This window comes from Euleptes europaea, chromosome 5, assembly GCF_029931775.1.
Source record: "Euleptes europaea isolate rEulEur1 chromosome 5, rEulEur1.hap1, whole genome shotgun sequence".
Lineage (NCBI taxonomy): Eukaryota > Metazoa > Chordata > Lepidosauria > Squamata > Sphaerodactylidae > Euleptes > Euleptes europaea.
Genome location: NC_079316.1, coordinates 92,780,295 through 92,800,835, shown reverse-complemented (window position 1 = coordinate 92,800,835; position 20,541 = coordinate 92,780,295). Strand labels below are relative to the sequence as shown.

The following is a 20,541-nucleotide window of genomic DNA, read 5'->3' as shown; positions in this document are numbered from 1 at the left end:
TTGACAGGTAAGTCAGGGGGAAATCCATCACATAATAAATCTCCTATTACCACCAGACAAATCTGTTAATGTTTTCATAGCGCCTTTCCTCTCCCTGCCTTTTACACTGCAGATGAACTTGTAAAGGTTTATGTATACTGTATTCTGCTCATTGAGCATTGTGATGCTTTGATATATATATAAAAAAGAGTAATGACACTCAAGTGAACAGTTGAACCAAGCAGAGGCTTTTACCTCAGTAGAGAAGTTCCATGGAAAACTGAGGTTAGATTTCAAAGGTCTCTTTATCATTATGATACAACTGAATTAATTGCAGAAATATTCTTAGTGCATACATGGTAGAGGGGTTAGAACCCCAGGCTAGTATTGGGCAGCCCTGAGTTCAAATCCCTGCTAAGCCATGAAGCTCCCCTTGGGCTACTCCCCTTCTCTCAGTTGAATTCTTTCTCATTGGTTTTATACATTTAAAATAAATAAGATGATGATGATGATGAGTTGGTTTTTATATGCCGACTTTCTCTACCACTTAAGGAAGAATCAAACCGGCTTACAATCACCTTCCCCTCCCCACAACAAACACACTGTGAGGTAGGTGAGGCTGAGAGAGAGTGACTCACGGGGTTGTAGTGAGTTGAGTTAGGCTGAGAGTGACCCGAAGTCACCTGTATGGACATGACAGTCCATCTGCAGATTACTGTTATAGCACAATGAAAGTGATTGAACAACGCAAGGACACATTCCATAGTTCAATTCAAGGTATCGTGGAGGGATTCTGTTGTTTTTATGTAGTTGAGATCTGGTGCTGAATTGAAGCTTGTACTTAATTTATGCCACAGCTGACCGAATACTATAGTAAGGACTGTGGGAACTGGACTGAAGGGCAGGTGTGGGAGTGCAGGCACTCACTGGACCCTGGATCAGATAAATGGGAGCTGCAAGTTGTATCCAAGGAAGCAGTTAAAAAGGGGGCGGGAGATAAAATTAGGCCAATGAAGTAGGGAACCAAGGTTGTAGTAGATATAGAGTGTCAGGTAGGAGTTGCAGCCCATTAGAGGACTGGATAACCAAGACCTAGTATCCATGATGTTTCCTAACTTGTCAGGATCCTAAAACTGCACATTCTATGAGCAACTTGCAAAACACAGATACATGTAATTTAATCTATATTTGCTTGAGGGTCAAGCATGAGGGAAGGGTGGCGGTAGTAGGAGCCATGGGGCAGAGGCCCTGTGGAGGGAATGTTTGTGCGGGGAAGGGAAGCAATAATTCACAGGCTGTTGATCCATCCTGCTCTTTCAGCCATGAAGGCCCCCCCCACAGCGTGGGCCAGGTGGGAGTAAATTTTATTGCTGGTGATCAGAGGATGAAAACAATACAGCATGAACTCCATAATGACCCCAAGTGATAGCAGTCATCACAGTCAGTTTTAAAACTTCAGATTTTGAATTCATGAAACATTAGAAAAATTCAGACCACAGGAGGACAATATGAAGACATTATACATTAATGTCTTCATATTGTCCTAATTAAGTTTGTACATTAAATTAGGGTTAGCTCAGTTCTGTGCGCACTTATCTGGGAGTAAGCCCCATTGGACATAGTGGGACTTACGTCTGAGTAAACTTGCCTAGGATCGTGCTGCACCTCTGATATAACCTTGAGCCTTTGATTTCTTTACAAGTTTTTTCAAAAGATAATTTCATTAATCGAGTTGGCGACTTTTGGGACTAGTAGGACTGTAGTTTTTCAACCCCTTTTCCTTTCTGATCCTGGGATGTTGACCAGGCCACAGGACAAATGTTCTAGAATGCACAGACTTTTAAAAAGTGGCACACATACACCCATTGCCAAAAACATACATATCAAAGCTTTTAAAATGTCACAGAACACTTGCTTCTGGTTGCATTGAAGTTTTTCACCTACCCTTTATTCAGCCTCTCAAAAACTGAGATGTTGAGAATGCCCTAAAATTGAAATGAGTATTTCAGCTCTGTAGACAAATACAAGAGTTTCATTTTTACTTGTACCCCATCAGAGCTTAAAATTAGAACCTACTTTTAATGCCATGGCCCCGTCCTGGACATGTGCTGTCATAACCTTTGACCTCACCAATCAGTAATTGCAACCAGCTTTCACATGACTGGGACGGACATTTTCCAGGCGGAAGATACGCAGCCTTGACATCCCACAGTGTACATTTTAGGAATTCATTACAAACAATCCTTCAAAGAGATGTATGGGAAAGCCAAGTAATACCAAACAAGCCTTTCTTGCTACCGCTGAAAACTGACAAGTAGGTTTCACATTTCCACATAGCCACATTTGGCGAGGGATTTGTAACCTGGCAAGACGCTTTGTCTCTTCTGTGATCACAGAAAGTAAAACTTGGTGGAAGCTGATATCTAGCATCCAGTACATTTTTTATCCCTTCCTTCCTCCAGGGAGTTCAAGGCAGAGTAGGTGGGGTTTCCCTTCCTCGTTTTATTGTCACAACGACTCTGTAAATGTGAATGTGGGGGGGAGTGGGTCACCTGGCAACTTTCATGGCAAGATGGAGATTTGAGCTTGGGTCTCTCGGACCGTAGCCCCAACACTAGCCACTAAACCGCCATGGCTCTTCCCCTTTGTAGGAGGAAGAGAAGCTTAAAGATGCCAGCAATAATGGCAGAGGTTGGGTTGAGTGGGGAACAGCCCCCTAGTGGGACTGGCTGTGTGGAAGGGGCTTTTCTGGCTGCATTCCCACCAGAGTCCTCAAGAGTCAACCTGATTCATTCTGCAGGGTTCCCTCCCCCTTCCAAGTGCTGCTTTGAATTTCAGCTAGAGATTAGTTTGGCGAATCAAGGTGATGTGGATGTTTTAAACTGCATTTCCTTGCCCCGCCTCCTTTTTTCAAGGCGGTCTTAGCCAGTCAGTCTCGCTGCTACTGCATTGGTCCCTTTCCCCCAGTGGACCCAATGAAGATAGATGGTAGTTCACAGAGGCTGATGAATGTGTGTTCCTCTGAGCATTTCTTTTGTGTTAACTATTCAGATCATGGAATAATTGTCCGATGCAAACCCTTCTATGGTTATAGAATAGCAGTAACTCGGTTGTCTATTGAACACTTTGCAAAATACATTGGAATAAATTTTGGATTTACGACACACAGTATGTACTGTATTTCCACATATGTGCCACCAAACATGAAACAATAGCATCAGTTTTCTCTCTCCCTTTTAAAAAAGAGGTTGCTACGTCCTCATGACTACTGAGAAAATTTTGGGAATGTGTGACCAGTGTCAGCTGAAGAAACAAGAATACCAAGGGGAAGGGCCTCGGTGCTCTGGGGCACTCTCTGTCTTTCCCCTCTGGCCATGTCCCAGCTGAAGGTACTTCCAGATGTTACTTCTAGCAGTAAATTGTAGTTCCTTCCCCAATATGGTCATCCACAGTTAAAACACAACATTCAGAATTTGGGGGCTCTTTACTCTAGCGAGATGTGATGCATGGCTTACCATGCTTCTCTGTCTCATTTGAAGCGTGAATATACTTGGTATTTGTCCTGTAGAGTTTTGGGGTATTTCCATGCATATGGATACAGGACATGGTTTGGGAGACATACTAGCATCATTTGTTCTTTCACTACACATGTGTTTCATTTCAGTCCATTGATGTTTCTTTCATTGCTTTCTGTTGGAGCTGGAGTGAAGCACTGTTATTATCATAGTTATTCCTAAAATCACCATCATTCACTAAAATCACAGAATAGGGAAAGGAATAAAAGAAAGGAGTCAATCTGGAAGAAGCCAGAATGAACAGGTGTGTTTTAAGGAGGCATTTGAATTTTAAGGAAGAAAGAAGGCTGTGTGCTGGAAGGGCATTCCAGTGCTGGGGAGCTGAAAGGGGAGCGGAGAGGGCATTCCTTTCCTCCTCTTGCCATGGTCCCAACTCAAATGTGTGCTTGGGAAGTTCCCTGCAGCTGCCACCTGGCTGTAGGGGAGGCGAGTTGGCTTGGCAGAACCCCAACCCGATTTGTAGCCCAACATTCATCTAGTTTGGTCCTCAGAAAGGATTCCTGGTGGATAGTATCCAGTAAAAGTCTAATGAGTAATGCAGGTGGTCAGGTACGCTCACCTTTAACAACGCAGAGGTAAAGTGGCACTGCAGCTGGCAGCCGATTTGCTAGCTGTGTCTGAATTGTGCCGACTTGTAGCATGACGGACGGCATTTGTGTGTCAAAGGCAAGAGAGATATGTGCTACCTGCTTTGTAAAGGCACTGTTAATCCAGTGAAGCTCGAGTTACAGGGCCAGAACAAAACATCCTTTTATGTGGGCCGAGCATATCTGGAGACTTTTTGTTCACTGTGTTTTGTTATCTGACGCTTCTATTTCAGATGACTTTCCTACATTGCATTTCAGTTAGATGCGCTGAAAATACGTTCTCGGGTTTCGTGTGTGTAAACAATTAGCTGTGTTTGAGTAGGCTAGTAAAATCATTTGACAGTTTTAATACACGAATTTCTGGCAGGCTGCCTTGGCTGGAGTTCTTGTAAACAAAAGTCTTTTTTTAAGTTTCTTTTTTGCAGTGTGGAAATGGCGCTGTACTGTAGCAGTCAGTGGGTTTGCCTTTGCTGTGTTTGACGGGTGACAAGTTCCTTCTCTCTGGGCCAAAACAAATATTCTTGCTAAGCCTTAAAGATATTTCATGAAAAGTGTTGTGCCAGAAGGTATGCTTCATTTCTGCAGAACAGAATGGTAAGTGCTATATTTGTGGTGTGGCTGGCAACCCGCCAAAGATTACTAGATACACGGGCGAAGCTGCCAAACTTAAAGGGCTATTTATGGGGAGAGAGAGGGCTGTGCATCTAGTTTTTGCAGTGTGGTGAAAGGTTTTTATAGGGCATCCCTTTCCCCACACTGCACATTTGGACCTAGAGTGCATCACACCATAAGGCATTCTCAGTAAAGGAAGTGCTGCAGTCCTCGCTGGCTGTGCCCTTAGAAGCCAGAATGTGAACCGCTGAGCACGGAGCTGAAGCTGACCCTAGTGTGCAGCGAGGAGCAGGAGAAAAGCCAGGGAAGCACCAGCGCCTGTGTGCAGAGTTCAAAAGCGCATAAAATGCTCTTCCAGACCCTTGGAACTGTAGAAGGGATATGACAAGCAAACTTCTCCTTGCCTGGCAAACCGTTGTTAAGTACAAAAAAAGAGAAAACGTGAGGAAGTGCAATGAGATATCTAAAACTGGCCCTTAAACATGAATCTGCAGAGGTAGAAAAGTATTTGTTGATGGCCTTTATGTAGCTCTGATTTTCACTGCTCATATTTGAAAAGCTCTGCCTTGGATGCCCACATCTCCCCATCCTACCTCCAGTTGTTGGGATCTTTCTGACATAGGGAGAGGCTGGATTTACAAAAATATTCCCAGATAGTAGATTGTCAGAGATGATGGAGAAGCCACCGAAACAGCAGCAGTAGAAAGTCAGGGATGGAAGGTTGGCGCATTTTTGAAGGGAATGTGCCTACCTCTACTCAAGGCGGGACCAAGGAATTATGTGTCATTTGTGGCAAATGAATCATTGTGCAGTCTACATTGAAGTGCAGAGTCAATCAGCCTTGCACCTGTTCTTCATAAACCAAATTTGGGAGGAATCCACTCAAATTGGCCCATATTGTGCCAGTGCCACTATGAGTCAGCCTCTGCTGAGGAGCTCTCCTCCCCTTCTAGTTTTCTTAGTTCTCAAAGGTCATCGTGCTCACTTGAGAATATAAAAAAACTTGAGGTATTCTCTCAGAAATGATGGTGTCCTTATCATCATCTTTCAATTTCTTGGGAGTTCTTCCGTTTTTGATGGGCAGTTTCCATTTATATCCCCCCCCCAAAAAAAAAATTAATCATTGGACACTGCAATTAGAAGTAGTTCTGGACATGATCAACGAAGCAAAGATTGTGATCTTATTCCTTAAGCTAAGCAGAACATAACCTTTTTAAAAATGAGGGGGGTAATCCTGACATTTCAAGACTGGCCCTTCTGAGTGTTTAAACTGAACATGTAAGGGGCTCAAAAAGTGTGTTCATGAGCTATACAGAGAAAAGCATCCTTATGAAATCTGAAATCCATTGTATGGGTTGGTAACGATCTACCTTTGGCTTCGTAGCTGGGTGTTTTCTGGAACATAAACTTTGCAGAACTGGCAAAGGCAAAGCAGACCCCCCCCCCAAAGGTATACTTTGTGAAGAATTGTGAAAGGAGCTGTTCTGCTTACAATAACTAGCCCAAATGATGTGCTGTTTGCAGCAATTCCCCCTGAATTCTCCTGCGTCACACAAAGAGAGCTGACATTGATTTACACACCTGCTAGTAGTAACTTAGCAACCTCACTGAGGAAATGGCTCTTAGGAACTTCTCTGAAGGCATTCATTCTGTTAAACATAACCCTGGCAAGTTGTAAAGCAGAGGTCAAGAACTGTTTAACAACTGATTCAAAAGGCGCTCTTGTTTATTTTGTTGACTTAAGAGAAATAGTCTTCAAGCAATTTTCCCCCTTTAACCATACAAGGAGAAAACACAAATAACAGACTCATTCAATTGTTTTTAATAGCCCATCCCTTAAATTAAACCTGGATGGTATTGCTTCATGTTAGGTAAGGTAAAGGTCCCCTGTGCAAGCACCAGGTCATTCCTGACCCATGGGGTGATGTCACATCCCGACGTTTACTAGGCAGACTTTGTTTACAGGGTGGTTTGACAGTGCCTTCCCCAGTCATCTTCCCTTTACCCCCAGCAAGCTGGGTGCTCATTTTACCGACCTTGGAAGGATGGGAGGCTGAGTCAACCTTGAGCCGGCTACCTGAAACCGACTTCCGTCGGGATCGAACTCAGGTCGTGAGCAGAACTTGGACTGCAGTACTGCAGCTTACCACTCTGAGCCACGGGGCTCTTCTATTGCTTCATGTTAAACTCTGCAAATATCTCACAGGAAATCTTGCTCTTGCTTTTAAAATATTGCAGTGTGTATGTTGCCAGTTGCCCTGACCTGGATGGCCCAGGCTAGCCCAATCTGGTCTCAGAAGCTAGGCAGGATCAGCTCTGGTTAGCTCTTGGATGGGAAGTCCAAGGTCGCTCTGCAGAGGCAGGGCTATGGCAAACCACCTCTGAGCATCTCTTGCCTTGAAAACCCTCTGAGGTCGCCATAAGTAGGCTGTGACTTGGTGACACTTTCCACCAGCCCTAGGCATGACTGTACTACTGGGTTAAAGCTGATCTGACACACAGCTCCTGTTGCACCATTGTTATACAGGCAGAGCCAGCTGCATCATTGAAATCCGGGACAGTGAAAAAAACATGTGTAGATACAACTCAAGATATGTGTTAGGCCTTGGTACATGACAGCCTGGTCATAAGCTTTTCTTTGAGGTTTCTTGATCTTAACCTGCCAGCGGCCAGATTCTGTCTTATGGTAGTGATTGCCTTGGAAAGGTATGGCATGAAAACGGTAACCATGCGACCTCCATGCTCCAAATTAAAAAACAAAATGTATTGTGCAAGGAGCATTCAGAGGCACATTTCCACCTACACTGACCAGTAGAATGAAACAGTTTTGGTTTCTTTTTCAGAAATCGAATTTTGATAGTTGCAATGAGATAATTAAATCGCTGGGTTTTAAAAAGGCAATGAGAAAGGGAACCCAAGGGGCATCTTCTCTGTATGGCTCTCTTGGGATCAGCACAATCGGCAGGAAAAAAATTCATCCACCATAGGAAAGTAGAAGTGGGGGCCCTGGAGGGGAGATAGAAGAGTTGGCCTCAGCCGAAAGGTGTCCTTCAGTTTCCCTCCTCTGCAGCCTTTCAAATCTCCACCTCACAGCTTGAGGGGCGGGGAGAGGAGGGGGATAGAGTCAAAGAATGAATACCTGAAGGCACATCTCCTCTGAGCTCTGTCCCGCCTCCCTTCCAATAGACTTCAGCCTGAGTTGCTGCTACCTGCTGATCTCTGTTGCGGTGATGCTGTGGTTCCTGCCCATCTGGGAAATGCACTGGAGGATTGCTTCACTCGCTTAGTATTTCTCTGCAGTAGACTCCCCCCGCAATAGTTAGGGCTTGTAATGGCATAGCCACTTTTTCTAGTAGACAGTGGTTGGAACTTGTAATGTCCTTACAAGTGTAGTGGTTAAGAGTGGTGGTTTGGAGCGGTGGACTCTGATCTGGAGAACCGGGTTTGATTTCCCACTCCTCCACGTGAGCGGCGGAGGCTAATCTGGTGAACTGGATTTGTTTCCCCACTCCTTCACATGAATCCAGCTGGGGGACCTTGGGCTAGCTAGTCACACTCTCAGCCCCACCCACCTCACAGGGTGACTGTTGTGGGGAGGGGAAGGGAAGGGGATAGTAAGCTGGTTTGATTCTTCTTTAAGTGGTAGAGAAAGTTGGCATATAAAAACCAACTCTTTTTCTTCTCTTCAAAATGCAAGCAAGCAGAATTCCCCAGTGTGGTTCCAGCAGCTACTGTTCTTCCGGGGCATTACGTGGCTTTTGAACAGGAACATTTGCTTGCTCTTCTGGAGACCCTATGCTTCTGTTTACTGTGTGGTGTGTGTGTTTGCATTGACCACTGTTGTGGGGGCCTTTATCCACCACCAGTTGCTCAAGCTAACTTTAAAAGAGGCCAACGTTTTGAGAGAGCCACTGAGAGAAAAGGAGCAACATACTCAAGGCAGAGCACTCATTTTTCTTCCCCCTTTTGCGTTCTTTTTAGGCGATGTCTCTCCAGTTCACATGAATCCCATTTTGCAGTCGCAGTTTGTTCCTCTGGCAGAAGTCTTGTGCTGCACTATCTCTGATATGAACGAGGCTCACGTGACTGTGACGCAAGAAACCTTACTGGATCAGCTGGGCAAACACTACCCAGGTAATCTGTTCAATCACAGGCTGTTGACGCTCTGAATAAATATTCGGCTTGGAGCCAGAAAAGCCACAGGACCTCTCCTACCTGGGGACTGGAAAGCAGCTGCGATGATCCTTCTGCATTTCCATACAAAAAATAAAGGGGAGGATCTAAGGGGGTCAAACTAGAGGTAGTGACAGGAGACGGATGAATAGATCTGCTGTTTTTGAAACTGCAAACAACCTTCTGTGGGTTCCCTACCCCCCATTCCAATGGAGGTTTTTTTTTTACCCTTGCCCATGCCATTTCTTGTGTTCTCCAGCACCTTCCTGTGCTGCTGTTTGCTCCCCAAAAAAGAAAACATAATGTACAGGCATCATAGGATGCCTGTTATGTTCCACCCTCCATCCTCTGTACCATTCATAGCATCCCAAGGGATAAATTAGATAGAAGAAGAAGAAGAGTTGGTGTTATGCAGACTTTCTCTACCACTTAAGGAAGACTCAAACCGGCTTACAAACACCTTCCCTTCCCCTCCCCACAACAGACATCCTGTGAGGTAGGTGGGGCTGAGAGAATGTAAATTGCCCAAGGTCCCCCAGCTGGCTTCATGTGTAGGAGCGGGGAAACAAATCCAGTTCACCAGATTAGCCTCCGTCACTCATGTGGAGGAGTGGGGAATCAAACCTGGTTCTCCAGATTAGAGTCCACCGCTCCAAACCACTGCTCTTAACCACTACACCACGCTGACTCCCAATACTACAAACTGCGTGTGTGTGTATGTGTGATGGTGGTAGTGGATTTAAACATACACACACACACAAACATACACACCCACAATGTGCTGATCTGGCAGTTCTTTGTGGTTTTAAAAGCAGCAGGAGATCCGCTGAAACTTCCTGTCCCCACATTTGGCTTGACCCTTGATGTTCCACATGGCTTTGCATTGCAAATAGAGTCTACTAGTTTACAGATGTCAAATTTATGACAGAAAAAAAAGACTTGAAAAATGCAGGCCTTAATGTGACTATCTAATAAAATAACCAGGAAAAGGATAAAGGAGTCTGATGGAATCCATACCTGTCCAATATGTGACTTTGAAAACATTGTCACACTAATAATCACCATTTACATTTTTAGGTAAAATATATATTTGCTGCATACACCTCTAAAATATAAAGTTATCTTTATAAGTAGTATATTTTGTAGAAATAAAAAAAAATCCCTTATCAACAGCATCCATATTTTTAAAAGATATTTTTATCCTGCTTTTCTCCCCAGTGGGTATCCAAAGTGGCTTACAACACTGTTCTCCTTCTCCTCCATTTTATCCTTACAGCAGTGTGCCCCCCCCCCCCGAGAAGCAGTGCTGAGACAAAGGGACAGGCCCAAGGTCACGCGAGGAGCTTCCATGGCAGAGTGAAGTTTCAAACCTGGCTCTCAGGGGTCATTTATGCATGGGAGTTTTACGTGAGGTTCATTGCTGGCTAGACCCACACTTTCCAGTTGTGAATCTCTGCACCACGCTCTCTCCAAGCTCAAATCAAGTCCTGCCCCTTTAAATGCTGCTTTGGCTTACTTCGCAGTGCTTTTGCAGTGCTCACTGTGAGAGATGATTCCCCACCCCAAAACCCAATTGCCTCATACAAAAGCATTTTAAGAACAAAAAACAAAAAATGGAGCAATCTGAAAGGTGGGGGTGGAATCCAAGCCTCGGTTTTAAAAAGCCTTTCTTTTGCTCAGAAAGAGCCCCAAGGAAGCTGGAAGCATTTGAATCCCTGCCTCTTTACACACTGCTTTGTGATTGGCTGTGAGAGATGCCAATCTTCCTGTGGCCTGAGCTTTGCCTTCTGCATGGAGTTTTGAGCTGGGCTGAGCTCAGGGGAGAGGGAAGAGTCGGGTTAACAGAGGGATGGGAAGACCCGGACATTGCGAGGGCTGGCAGCAAGGTCATTTCTAATGGACGGAAAACATGTGCAGAACTCCAAGGAACAATCGAGTCAGACGGGGGCTAACATGAGTTCAAGTACCCATGCATAAATGTCCCCAGATACTAGTCTGTCATCCTGGCCACTGCAGCACACTGGCTAGAGGCTATAAACAAAAGCCAGCTCCTGGCATTCTCTCACACTCTCAGGTTACCAAGAAACAGAATCCAGGGTGAGGCTGCACCGGTGGAGAAGCAGATAATGCAGAAAGGCACAGGTTTGATTTTCAGTGGATGGAGCCATCGGGGGCAGGGAGTAAGTTCAGCACCCATTACTTTCTCCCATTGATATTAATAGGAACAATTCCATTCTTCAGCAGAAAATCAATCCCCTGGAGGCACTGTTGGTTTGTGGGCCAAGGCCTACCCTTCTCCCCTGACTAGGGTTGCCAAATCTGTGTTGGGGAATTCCTGGAGATTTGGGGACAGAGCCTGGGGAGGGTGAGGTTTGGGGCAGGGAGGGACCTCAGTGGGTATAATGCCCTAGAGTTCCCCCTCCAAAGCAGCCTTTTACTCGGAGGTCTCTGTTTTTGGAGAACTTGTGATTCCAGGACATTTCCAGGGATTGCATGAAGGCTGGCAACCCTACCCTTGACGCTAGGTAACCTGGCTCTCCCTGATGGAGGTCCAGCTGAAGGAGCCCTGCATTTGCACACAGAGAAGGCAGAGATGTTCAGCTCCTCTGCCTTCAAGGGGGGTCCCATATCACCCTTCCTCTATGCAGGCCTCGCCCATTATAACAATGAGTACTTTACAGATCAAAAGTTGTCATCTCTGCCTTTACCAATAACCCCTCGTACAACCATTTCCAGATGGCAAGGAAACTTGCTTTGGGCTTGGTTGACTGGTCAAATTAAGGATCTGGGAGCTTGACAGCATTAAAGCGGTGACTCTGCCAGTGACATCTTCAAATGGGTCTTTCTTGTCTGCTGGACTGTGGGAGAATTTGAGGTTCTAAAAAGTATTCCCAATTGCACAGAAAGGAAAGTGCTCTTCAGAACAAAAATAAACTTCCCTTGGGCACAGGATGTGGCCTTCTCATGTCCATTATTTGCAAACATTACTTGGAGACATTGCAGTACAATGACTTAGAGACTGAGTAGCACTGTGATGCATCTTGTTTCACAATTACCCTCAGTTGACAGCTTTTCCTTTGCTAGGCTCAAGCACCTTCCTAGCTGCAAAGATAAGCAAATGGGACAGTGCGCTTGGCTGGTTTCAGTTAACTGAATTCAGTTTTCCAAGCTCTTCAGTCTGTGGGTTATCTGAAGACAGCAAGGAGATAATCACAGTCTTAGTGGATGTGATAGGTCATCATTCCACATAGACTATAGAAGGCTTCCTATATGGAAGTGATGACATTGGCCCCTTAAGGACTTACGTGTGTATCTACTGCCCTCTAACGTATGACTGGAAGAAGGCATCTTCTCATTGGCATTAAAAGAACGCCCTCGCTCTGCATCCGTAGAAATGCATTAAGATCAGAAGTTTGAATGTGTGTGGTTCAGTGTTTCTGTGTTCAGGATTAGCTTTATCATGAAGCCATTAATTTGGGCAGAAGGTTCCACAAAGGGTGCCATTTCTTTTTCAATTAGTGGCATTTTCCAATAACTTTGTTGCTCAAATCTCAGATTTTTAGATATACATTTTATTTTTTATTGGCAGTTTCATAAAATGTATTTGGAAGTGAATGGCCTAGGCTAACCCGATCTCATCAGTTCTCAGAAACTTAAGTATCTGCGATGCAGAGGCAGTCAATGGCAAACCACCTCCAAATGCCTTTTGCCTTGAAAACCCTACAGGGTTGCCATAAGTCAGCTGTGGCTTGACGGCACTTTCCGCCACCACCATCTACATTCCCCTTCTGCCTGTGCTATACTTCCACTCGTGGACTAGGAGGAGGCCGATTTTTGCCAGTTCTCCCCTTTCACTCCAACCCCCTCCTTCAAGTCCCATGGTGTTCCAGAGAGTCTACTGATCCACTGGAGTATGATTTGGGGGTCATAGAAGGCCATATTGGTGGATTGGAGGGACTGTTGTCATTCATGCAACAGAACTCTTCTGGTGCTGCATAAGATCCTAGTTACTCCCAATTTATATAAAAATCTAGGGAAATGATCCAGAGAACAGAGATCTTAATTTGGATGCTTTGATTTGGGAGTTCTTGTCATGGCTCAGGAGCAGGACAAGGCCTTTTATCTTAGGAAGAGTTGACATTGATGTGGCGATGGACGGATCTTTATAGCAACAGGGAGGCTAGGAAATCCTCATTTCTCTCACAGCTGTAGAGGAGGGGAGAGTGGGAGGAAGGTAGCTGTGAATTTCCTGCACTGTGCAGGGGGGTGGACTAGATGACCCTTGAGGTACCTTCCAGCTCTATGTTTCTGTGTTAGAGCTCGATGTTTTCACAACCTGCAGGGAAGATAAATCCGTCTGTTAAATGCCTAAACACCTGTCTGTTGGCCGATGAGTTCTGGCAGGCCCATGCAGTCAGAACCTAGATTGCCCGGGACCTTTCTACACACATTGGGGAGAGAGTTGAAAAGGAGCTATCTTTTAAGTGTGAGTGTGTGTGTGTGTGTGTGTGTGTGTGTGTGTGTGTGTGAGAGAGAGAGAGAGAGAGAGAGAGAGAGAGAGAGAGACTATGGAAGAGTGCATCTGTGTGAATGATGCATGCACTCAAACACTATGCCAACATGGTGTAGTGGTTAGAGGGATGGACTATGATCAGGGATACCCAGGTTCGAATGCCTTGTCTGCCCTGGCAGCTTGCTGGGTGACCTTGGGTCACACACAGCCTAACCTACCTCATAGGATTGTTATCAAATGGAAGAGAATTATGTAAGCCACTTTGGGTCCACATTGAGGAGAAAAGTGGTATATAAATGAAGTAAATAAATTTGCTTCTTCCAGGTCAGAGGGAAGAGCCAGATACCAGGGACTTTAGATTCCAAGTTGGGCTAGGTTTCTGTTTTTTATTTTTTTGTTAGTATCTGCAGTATAATTTCTGTAGCTTGTGTACACTGTAGAGATGTTCTAGTAGAACAAAGCCTGTGTTAAGATATAAAGAGGCTGCCTGGATCCCTTACCTGTGCCACCTTGCTGTGGCCAGCATTACCGAAACCACCCTATTTGATGTTCTTCCTGTCATCAAGCTGGAAAGGGGAGTTAAAAGCCTATGAGGGCATGGCAGCATCCAGAGAGAAAGCCCCCCCTCCCAAGCTCTTAAGAGAGAGAGATTTGAAGAGCTGCAAAGGATCCCCGCTGGAAAGAGTGGGTTTCCCTCGGAAGAAACATTTTCCCTCCTGGCTTCGGAGCAGGGCTGGGTCTCACTTGCATGCTTGTGGACTGGTGCCATCAAGTGCAGCTGACTTATGGTGACCCTTTAGGGTTTTCAAGGCAAGAGACCAACAGAGGTGGTTTGCCAGTGCCTACCTCTGCATATCAACCCTGGTATTCCTTGGTGGTCTCCCATCCAAATACTAACCATGGCTGACCCTGCTTAGCTTGCAAGATCTGATGAGATCGGGCTAGCCTGGGACATCCAGGTCAGGGCTAGAAATATTACTACTACTAATGTTAACATATTTTTATTGTTACTATTTTAGGCATTGCAACTCCCACACATGACATTTTATACAATACGCTTGGAATACTAATTAAAGAACGGAAGATCTACCATACTGGGGAAGGATACTTCATAGTGACCCCAAATACTTATTTTATCTCTAATAATGCTGTGAAGAATAACAAGAGGGTCCTTTTAGAGGATGTTGGCCCTCGGGAGTCATCTATCACGTACCTTGTAAGCATGGAGGACTCTACAGAGCTTGTGAAAGAGGATTTTCCTGTTGCCTCCCACTGCAGATCCTGTCATTGTTTCCCCGACCATACTGGGGTGGGTGAACCTCAGCAGCTGTCAAGCCATAAGGTTAATGGGAAAAGTAAAAAAGGGTCTTGTGAATCCAGATTATCGGTTCAAAATCCAGCCACCAATACACTCCCCGGCAGCCGTTCTTGTGAAACTTCTCACTCCTCGCATTCAGCAAAGGAAAAAGATAAGGGTAAAAAGTTTGGACTGAATTTTTTCTGGCGCAACACTTCTAAAAAAGAAAAACCTAGAAAAGTATACTGCTCATTTTCTGCCCAATTCCCTCCTGAAGAATGGCCAGTCAGGGATGAAGATAGTTTGGATAAGATCCCACGTGATGTTGAGCATGAAATCATCAAACGCATCAACCCTGTGTTGACAGTAGACAACTTAATTAAACACACAGCTCTGATGCGGAAAATTGAGGAAGAGAAAAAATATATCAGTAAAGGCACATCGACAGAAGTGTTGACTGTGAAGCACAAACATCTTCCCAAAGGGTGTGTGAGGAAAAAACACAGCAAAGCTGCAAAGCATCGCAGGAAAGCACAGTCTGGCAAAGAAAAACAGGTCCGTAAACCATCAAGAGACTTTAAAATGGATGACCTCATACCAGCTAATGGCAAACTGGGAAACTGTGTAGAACATCCATCATCCTGTATGACAAATGAATATTTACTTTGTGATAAACAACTGTGTGAGAATGCAACAGAGGCTGAAGCATGCTTTATACTCAAGAAGGAAATTACTAATCCCTTTCAAGATATTCTTCGTAGAGGGAATAAATCCACAAAAGGACATAAAAGTCGGAAATATGACTATGTAAAATCTGCAGTTCCTAGACTGGAGAGGAATTTTCTACAGTCCCACTCTTTGGACTCCTCAGAAACTATAGACTGTAAAACAAAACAGTGGTATGCTATCAAATGTGGTGATGAAGGTGACAGAAAGGAACATCTGGCTGCTGATTGTTCCAGTTTCCATTATGTTGCAGACCACTGTGCTGAACACTCTGATCGCTCACAGTACCGAGCTTTACAAACAGGTGGCGAATATGGGTCCTTGGGAGAAAGTATGGCTTATAAACATAATTCACATAACGGACCAAGCCCCAAAACCTACGCTGCCCTCCTGGATGGATCAGAAATGAAGTCTCCACAAGATTCCAGTCGTGCACACCAGTGTGGCAAAGCTGGCCTGTGTAGCTTACAGGATCAGAATTCAGGCCAGTTAAGAAGTGTGTGTTTTCCCAGCGACACAGAGGCTGCTCCCCAGTTGAAACCATCTGAAAATGTTGTCATGCAGAGACGTGACGGGGATTTAAAGATGGAGCTACAGTCGAGCAATGCAAGCACATGGCATGGATCTGTTAACCCCCAATGCAAAGGATGCTCTTACGACAAGCCAGTTCCATACCCAAAAGGGCAGGATGCTGATGGTTGCAGTTCACTGCATCGTGATAGTGAAGAGCAGCTGTGTAAGGAAGTGTCTGAATTGCCGTCCAACCAATCTCCATTTAGTTCTTCAGACCCAGGGAGGCAAAATGACATCAAATGCAAACAGGGCAATGACATGTTAAGAAGCAGGAGTATAAATTCTCATTTCCCAGGGCATGGAACTGATACAGACCAGGTTGATTCTTGGGGGCATGAAGGGGATGAATTTTTTAGCATTACTAGGTCAAACAAAAGCTCCAAAGAGTATCAGAAGACAATCTTTGAAGGAGAGAGTTGTGTCGTCCACCAGACATCGAAGGGTATTTACAAAAGCCATGAAGAGGGCATGGCTCTTGGTGGACATGGGCAACCGCCGGAGACCGCCAACACTCTTGTGCTTAATTGCTGTGATTTGCATGAGGCGGAAGCCAGAACTTGGCAGGAGTCAGTAAATGAAGTGGACGGGAAATTGGCATCCTTGCCCTTGCCCTTCAAAGGCAGAGAAGTTAAGATGAGCATCGTGGAAAGGCCACAGACATTTGGCGATGCGGCTAGCGCTGTAGATCAGTGTCCCCAGCGTGAACAAAACCACTTGGAAGGGACAGGAAGCCACAGCATAACAGGAGACAGTGGAATAGATTCTCCAAGGTAAGAGCACATGTTAGTGGCATTTCCCCCTGAACACTTAGTCATTGTTTAATGCGGCATTTAGGCAATGCTTAAATAAGGTTACTTGTGTAGCAGGCTCCTGCCCTCAGTTCACACAGGCTTCTCAGGAGTGCATCTTAACCCTGCTTAATATGAAAAGAACCCTGCTGGGTCAGACCAGTGGTCCATCTAGTCCAGCATTCTTATTCACACAGTGGCCAACCGGTTGCCCTGGAGAGCCAACAGACAGGATATAGAGGACGAGACCTTCTGGTGTTGCCTTCTGGCACTGGTGTTCAGAGGTTTACAGCCTCTGAATGTGGAGACTCACGGATAGACTTTTACTCATGAAGTACATAGGAAGCGGCCTTACACTGCTGGAGCAGACTACTGATCCATCACAGTCAGTATTGTCTAAGACTGGCAGCAGCTCTCCATGGTCTCAGGCAAAGATCTTTCATATCACTTACTGTCTGGTCCTTTAAACTGGAGATGCCAGGGATTGAACCTGGGACCAGCATGCCAAGCAGATGCTCTACTGCTGAGCTGCGGCCCCTTTCCTCCATGAATCTGTCTAATCCAATTTTAAATCCATCAATGTTTGTGGCCATCACTTCATCCTCTGGCAGCAAATTTCACTTTGATTTTCCCCTTGGAATGCATTGGATCCAGGAGTTCTTAATGATTGTTTGAATGATGTGCTCACATTGCTTTAACATGGTTTTCATGAAGGATAAGGACAAAAGCATGCTCTGCTATCAAAACTGCACAGCTAAAGCTATCCAAAAAAGTCACATATGTAATGTTCATGGCTTTTTTGCACAATACATTCATGAGTGAGCCTTAGGCTGATGTTGCCTCTCAAATTCCAAATTAGAAAGGTGAAAAGCATGTTGTAGGAAATCCAGTATGGTGTGAAGAACCTAAAAGAGGAGAAGTCTAGGTGACTGCCTGAGGCCACATGTTTTAAGGAGAGTGCTTTTACCACAGCAAAGCTCATGAAAGGAACCCTTCCTGTCCAGTGCCACTGTGGCTTTGGGGGGAGGGGCTGTAGCTCGGGAGTTGAAGCATCTGCTTGGCATGCAGAAGGTCCTCAGTTCAATCCCTGGCATTGCCAGTTAAAAGGATCAGGTGGTAGGTGATGATTAGCACCTCTGCCTTGGAGAGTTGCTGCCAGTCAGAGTAGACAATACTGACTTTGATAGATCAAAGATCTGACTCAGCATTAGGCAGCATCATGTGTGTGTCCATGTGTGTTCCGCTGCTCAGGAACAGCAGAGACGATGAAGGCCTGGAAACTCAGATATTACAGAAGGGCAAAGAAAAATCAGTCCAGTAGGTGGGGATGGACAACAGGTACAGGATTGTGAGGCAGAGGTGAGGGAGGAGCACCAGCCTTTTCAGCCATTGCAGGCAAGGCTTGCTGGGAACTGTGGACAGGCAGGAACAGTGCAAGGGGATAGCTGTGGGAAAGGTGAGGGGTAGGAGGCCCTGTTAAGTGCCACAAGCCACGGAGGGTCAGGCAGGCCAGATGCCAAAGGGTACAAGAGCTGCCGGACCTTGTTCACATTGGTGGAGGTGCATTAGCGTTTTGTCAAGGGAGCCAGAAGCCCAGCCAGGACAAGACACCAGGGAGTATAGACTAGTCTTGTGGGTTCTAGGCTCCAGGGTATGGGGGGGGGGTTTGTGTCATTTGTATTGTTCAAGAGTTGGCTGACATGAAAACAGAAGATAATTCAAGTTGAGTAGCCATGATGGTCGATAGCAGCAAAATAAAACTGGTCCAGTGGTACCTGAAAGACTGATTCCAAGATTGCTTATGCTGACTCATGAAAGCTTATGCTGGAATCAATTTTGTTAAGCTTTGCGGTGTTGCTAAACTCCTGTGTTATTTAAAATAGAAGAATGCACATGCTCCTGGCTGAAAAGAAGCACTTTCAAAGTGAAAGATATGTTTCAGTTTACATAATACTCTTCAGCTTTAGGCCAAAGAAGGGCTACTTTATTTTGTTGAGGCAGCCACTATTTTATTTGAAAGCAGTGATTTTGCTTCCAGCTATCTTTTGGGGGAAAGGAATAATTTTGGAATGTGGAAAAACGGATTGCTTAGTGAATCTTCTCTTTTACCAAATCATTATTTCTAGAACACAAAGCCTAGCATCTGCTAATTCTGCCATCTTGGAAGGACTGAAAAAAAGAAGAAGTTTCTTGATGAATTTAGAAGGCATAGAGAAAACAATACAGAGTGGAAGGGCTCTCACACGGAATTCCTTGCTTCAGTTGACTCCAGTCATGAATGTTTAATCCCCTCCTTCTTACCAAACATCTGAGAATTTTTTGTAAAATTGTTAATATATTTACTGTAAAATCTTTAAAGCTACAAATATGTTAAAGAAGTAGCTGAATTCATGATATGCTCCTTTAAAATGTATGGAAGCTTTGTAATAAACTTTTTAATATTAAAATGGAAATCCTTCTAATAGTTATTGAGGTAATGCTTATAATATTACTGAAATAATGACTTGTGCATTCTTCATGGTGGCCTTTAGACCCAAGCAATGCTGGCCTGAAAATATTTAAGGCTGGAAGCTATGGTTGCCAGCCAACCAGAACAAAAAGCCTTGCCTGAGCACACATGAACACATGAAGCTGCCTTATACTGAATTAGACCCTTGGTCAGGGGTCTCAGAAAGTCAGTACTTTCTACTTAGACTGGAAGCGGCTCTCCAGGGTCTCAGGCTGAGGTCTTTCACATCACCTACTTCCCTAATGTCAGGATTGTTTCTGTCAATGCCTGCCATGATGCATATAGTGATTTATTTGTAATGGTAATCAGATCAAAATCTGAATCCCTGTAGTCTGAATTCCGGGTGAGAGTTGAGAATGTGTGTGTGTGTGTGTGTGTAGGTTTCCAAGAATTCGCATAGCCCTGCAGAAGAGTGATCTTGAGAGGCACAGATAACACTGGAGGCCTGGGAAGGGGGGCGAAGAGAAACCACCGGGTCATGAGGGGGATGGGATCCTGTGCCGGCTATAACAGGAGCCTATGGGAAGGTATTGGTCATTCGAGTTTTTGTGCTTGTACCAGAGCTATGAGATGTTCTTAATGCTCCTTGGAATTACAATAAATCACTGGTTACTGCTACATAACTACTGAGTGCCTGTGATTATTGGAATATTGCCGGGACAATGAGAAGTCTGACACTTAGTCCCTTTAACTGGAGATGCCAGGGATTGAACCTGGGACCTTCTGCATACCAAGCAGATGCTCTACCACTGAGCCACAGCCCCTCTTATCTTTGTTACTAGGCCACTTGCCAGAAAGCGCCTGAAGCTGTCTTATGCAGAGTCAGACCATCAGTCTGTCAAGGTCAATACTGTCTACTGGCAGCAGCTCTCCTGAGTTTCAGGTAGAGATCTGTTCGCATCACCTGGTACCTGATCCTTTTTAACTGGAGATGCAGAGGTTGAACCTGGGATTTTCTGCATGTGAAGCAGATGCTTGACCACTAAGCTATGCCCCCTCCCCAAAAGCAATGGACAAAGCTATTCTCAATCCACTTACCTTCAGCCATTTGTAAAGCATATGCTGTAGGCAAATAGACAGCTTTTTCTGCTGTCCTGCAGTCCAGACCTGGCCACAAGTAACTGGGCCACAAGCCTTGGAGCCTTGACTAACAAACACAAACAGTGAAGATTTTCAAGAACCAGAGATCAGTTTGCTGTGTTGTTCCCC

General features: G+C 45.0%; 1 protein-coding gene and 1 non-coding gene across 2 annotated transcripts in view; one reads left to right on the top strand and one right to left on the bottom strand.

The window, feature by feature from the left end:
- The window catches only part of STOX1 (storkhead box 1), a 53,542-nt gene that overhangs the window by 14,674 nt on the left and 18,327 nt on the right, over positions 1-20,541 (top strand). Inside the window, exons 2-3 of the mRNA XM_056850517.1 lie at positions 8,735-8,887; positions 14,459-16,805. Coding sequence (XP_056706495.1) covers positions 8,735-8,887; positions 14,459-16,805 — 2,500 coding nt within the window. The remainder of the gene's footprint in view (positions 1-8,734; positions 8,888-14,458; positions 16,806-20,541) is intronic.
- TRNAT-GGU (transfer RNA threonine (anticodon GGU)) lies at positions 20,025-20,096 on the bottom strand. The gene has a single exon. It is a non-coding gene; the product is annotated as a tRNA-Thr (tRNA).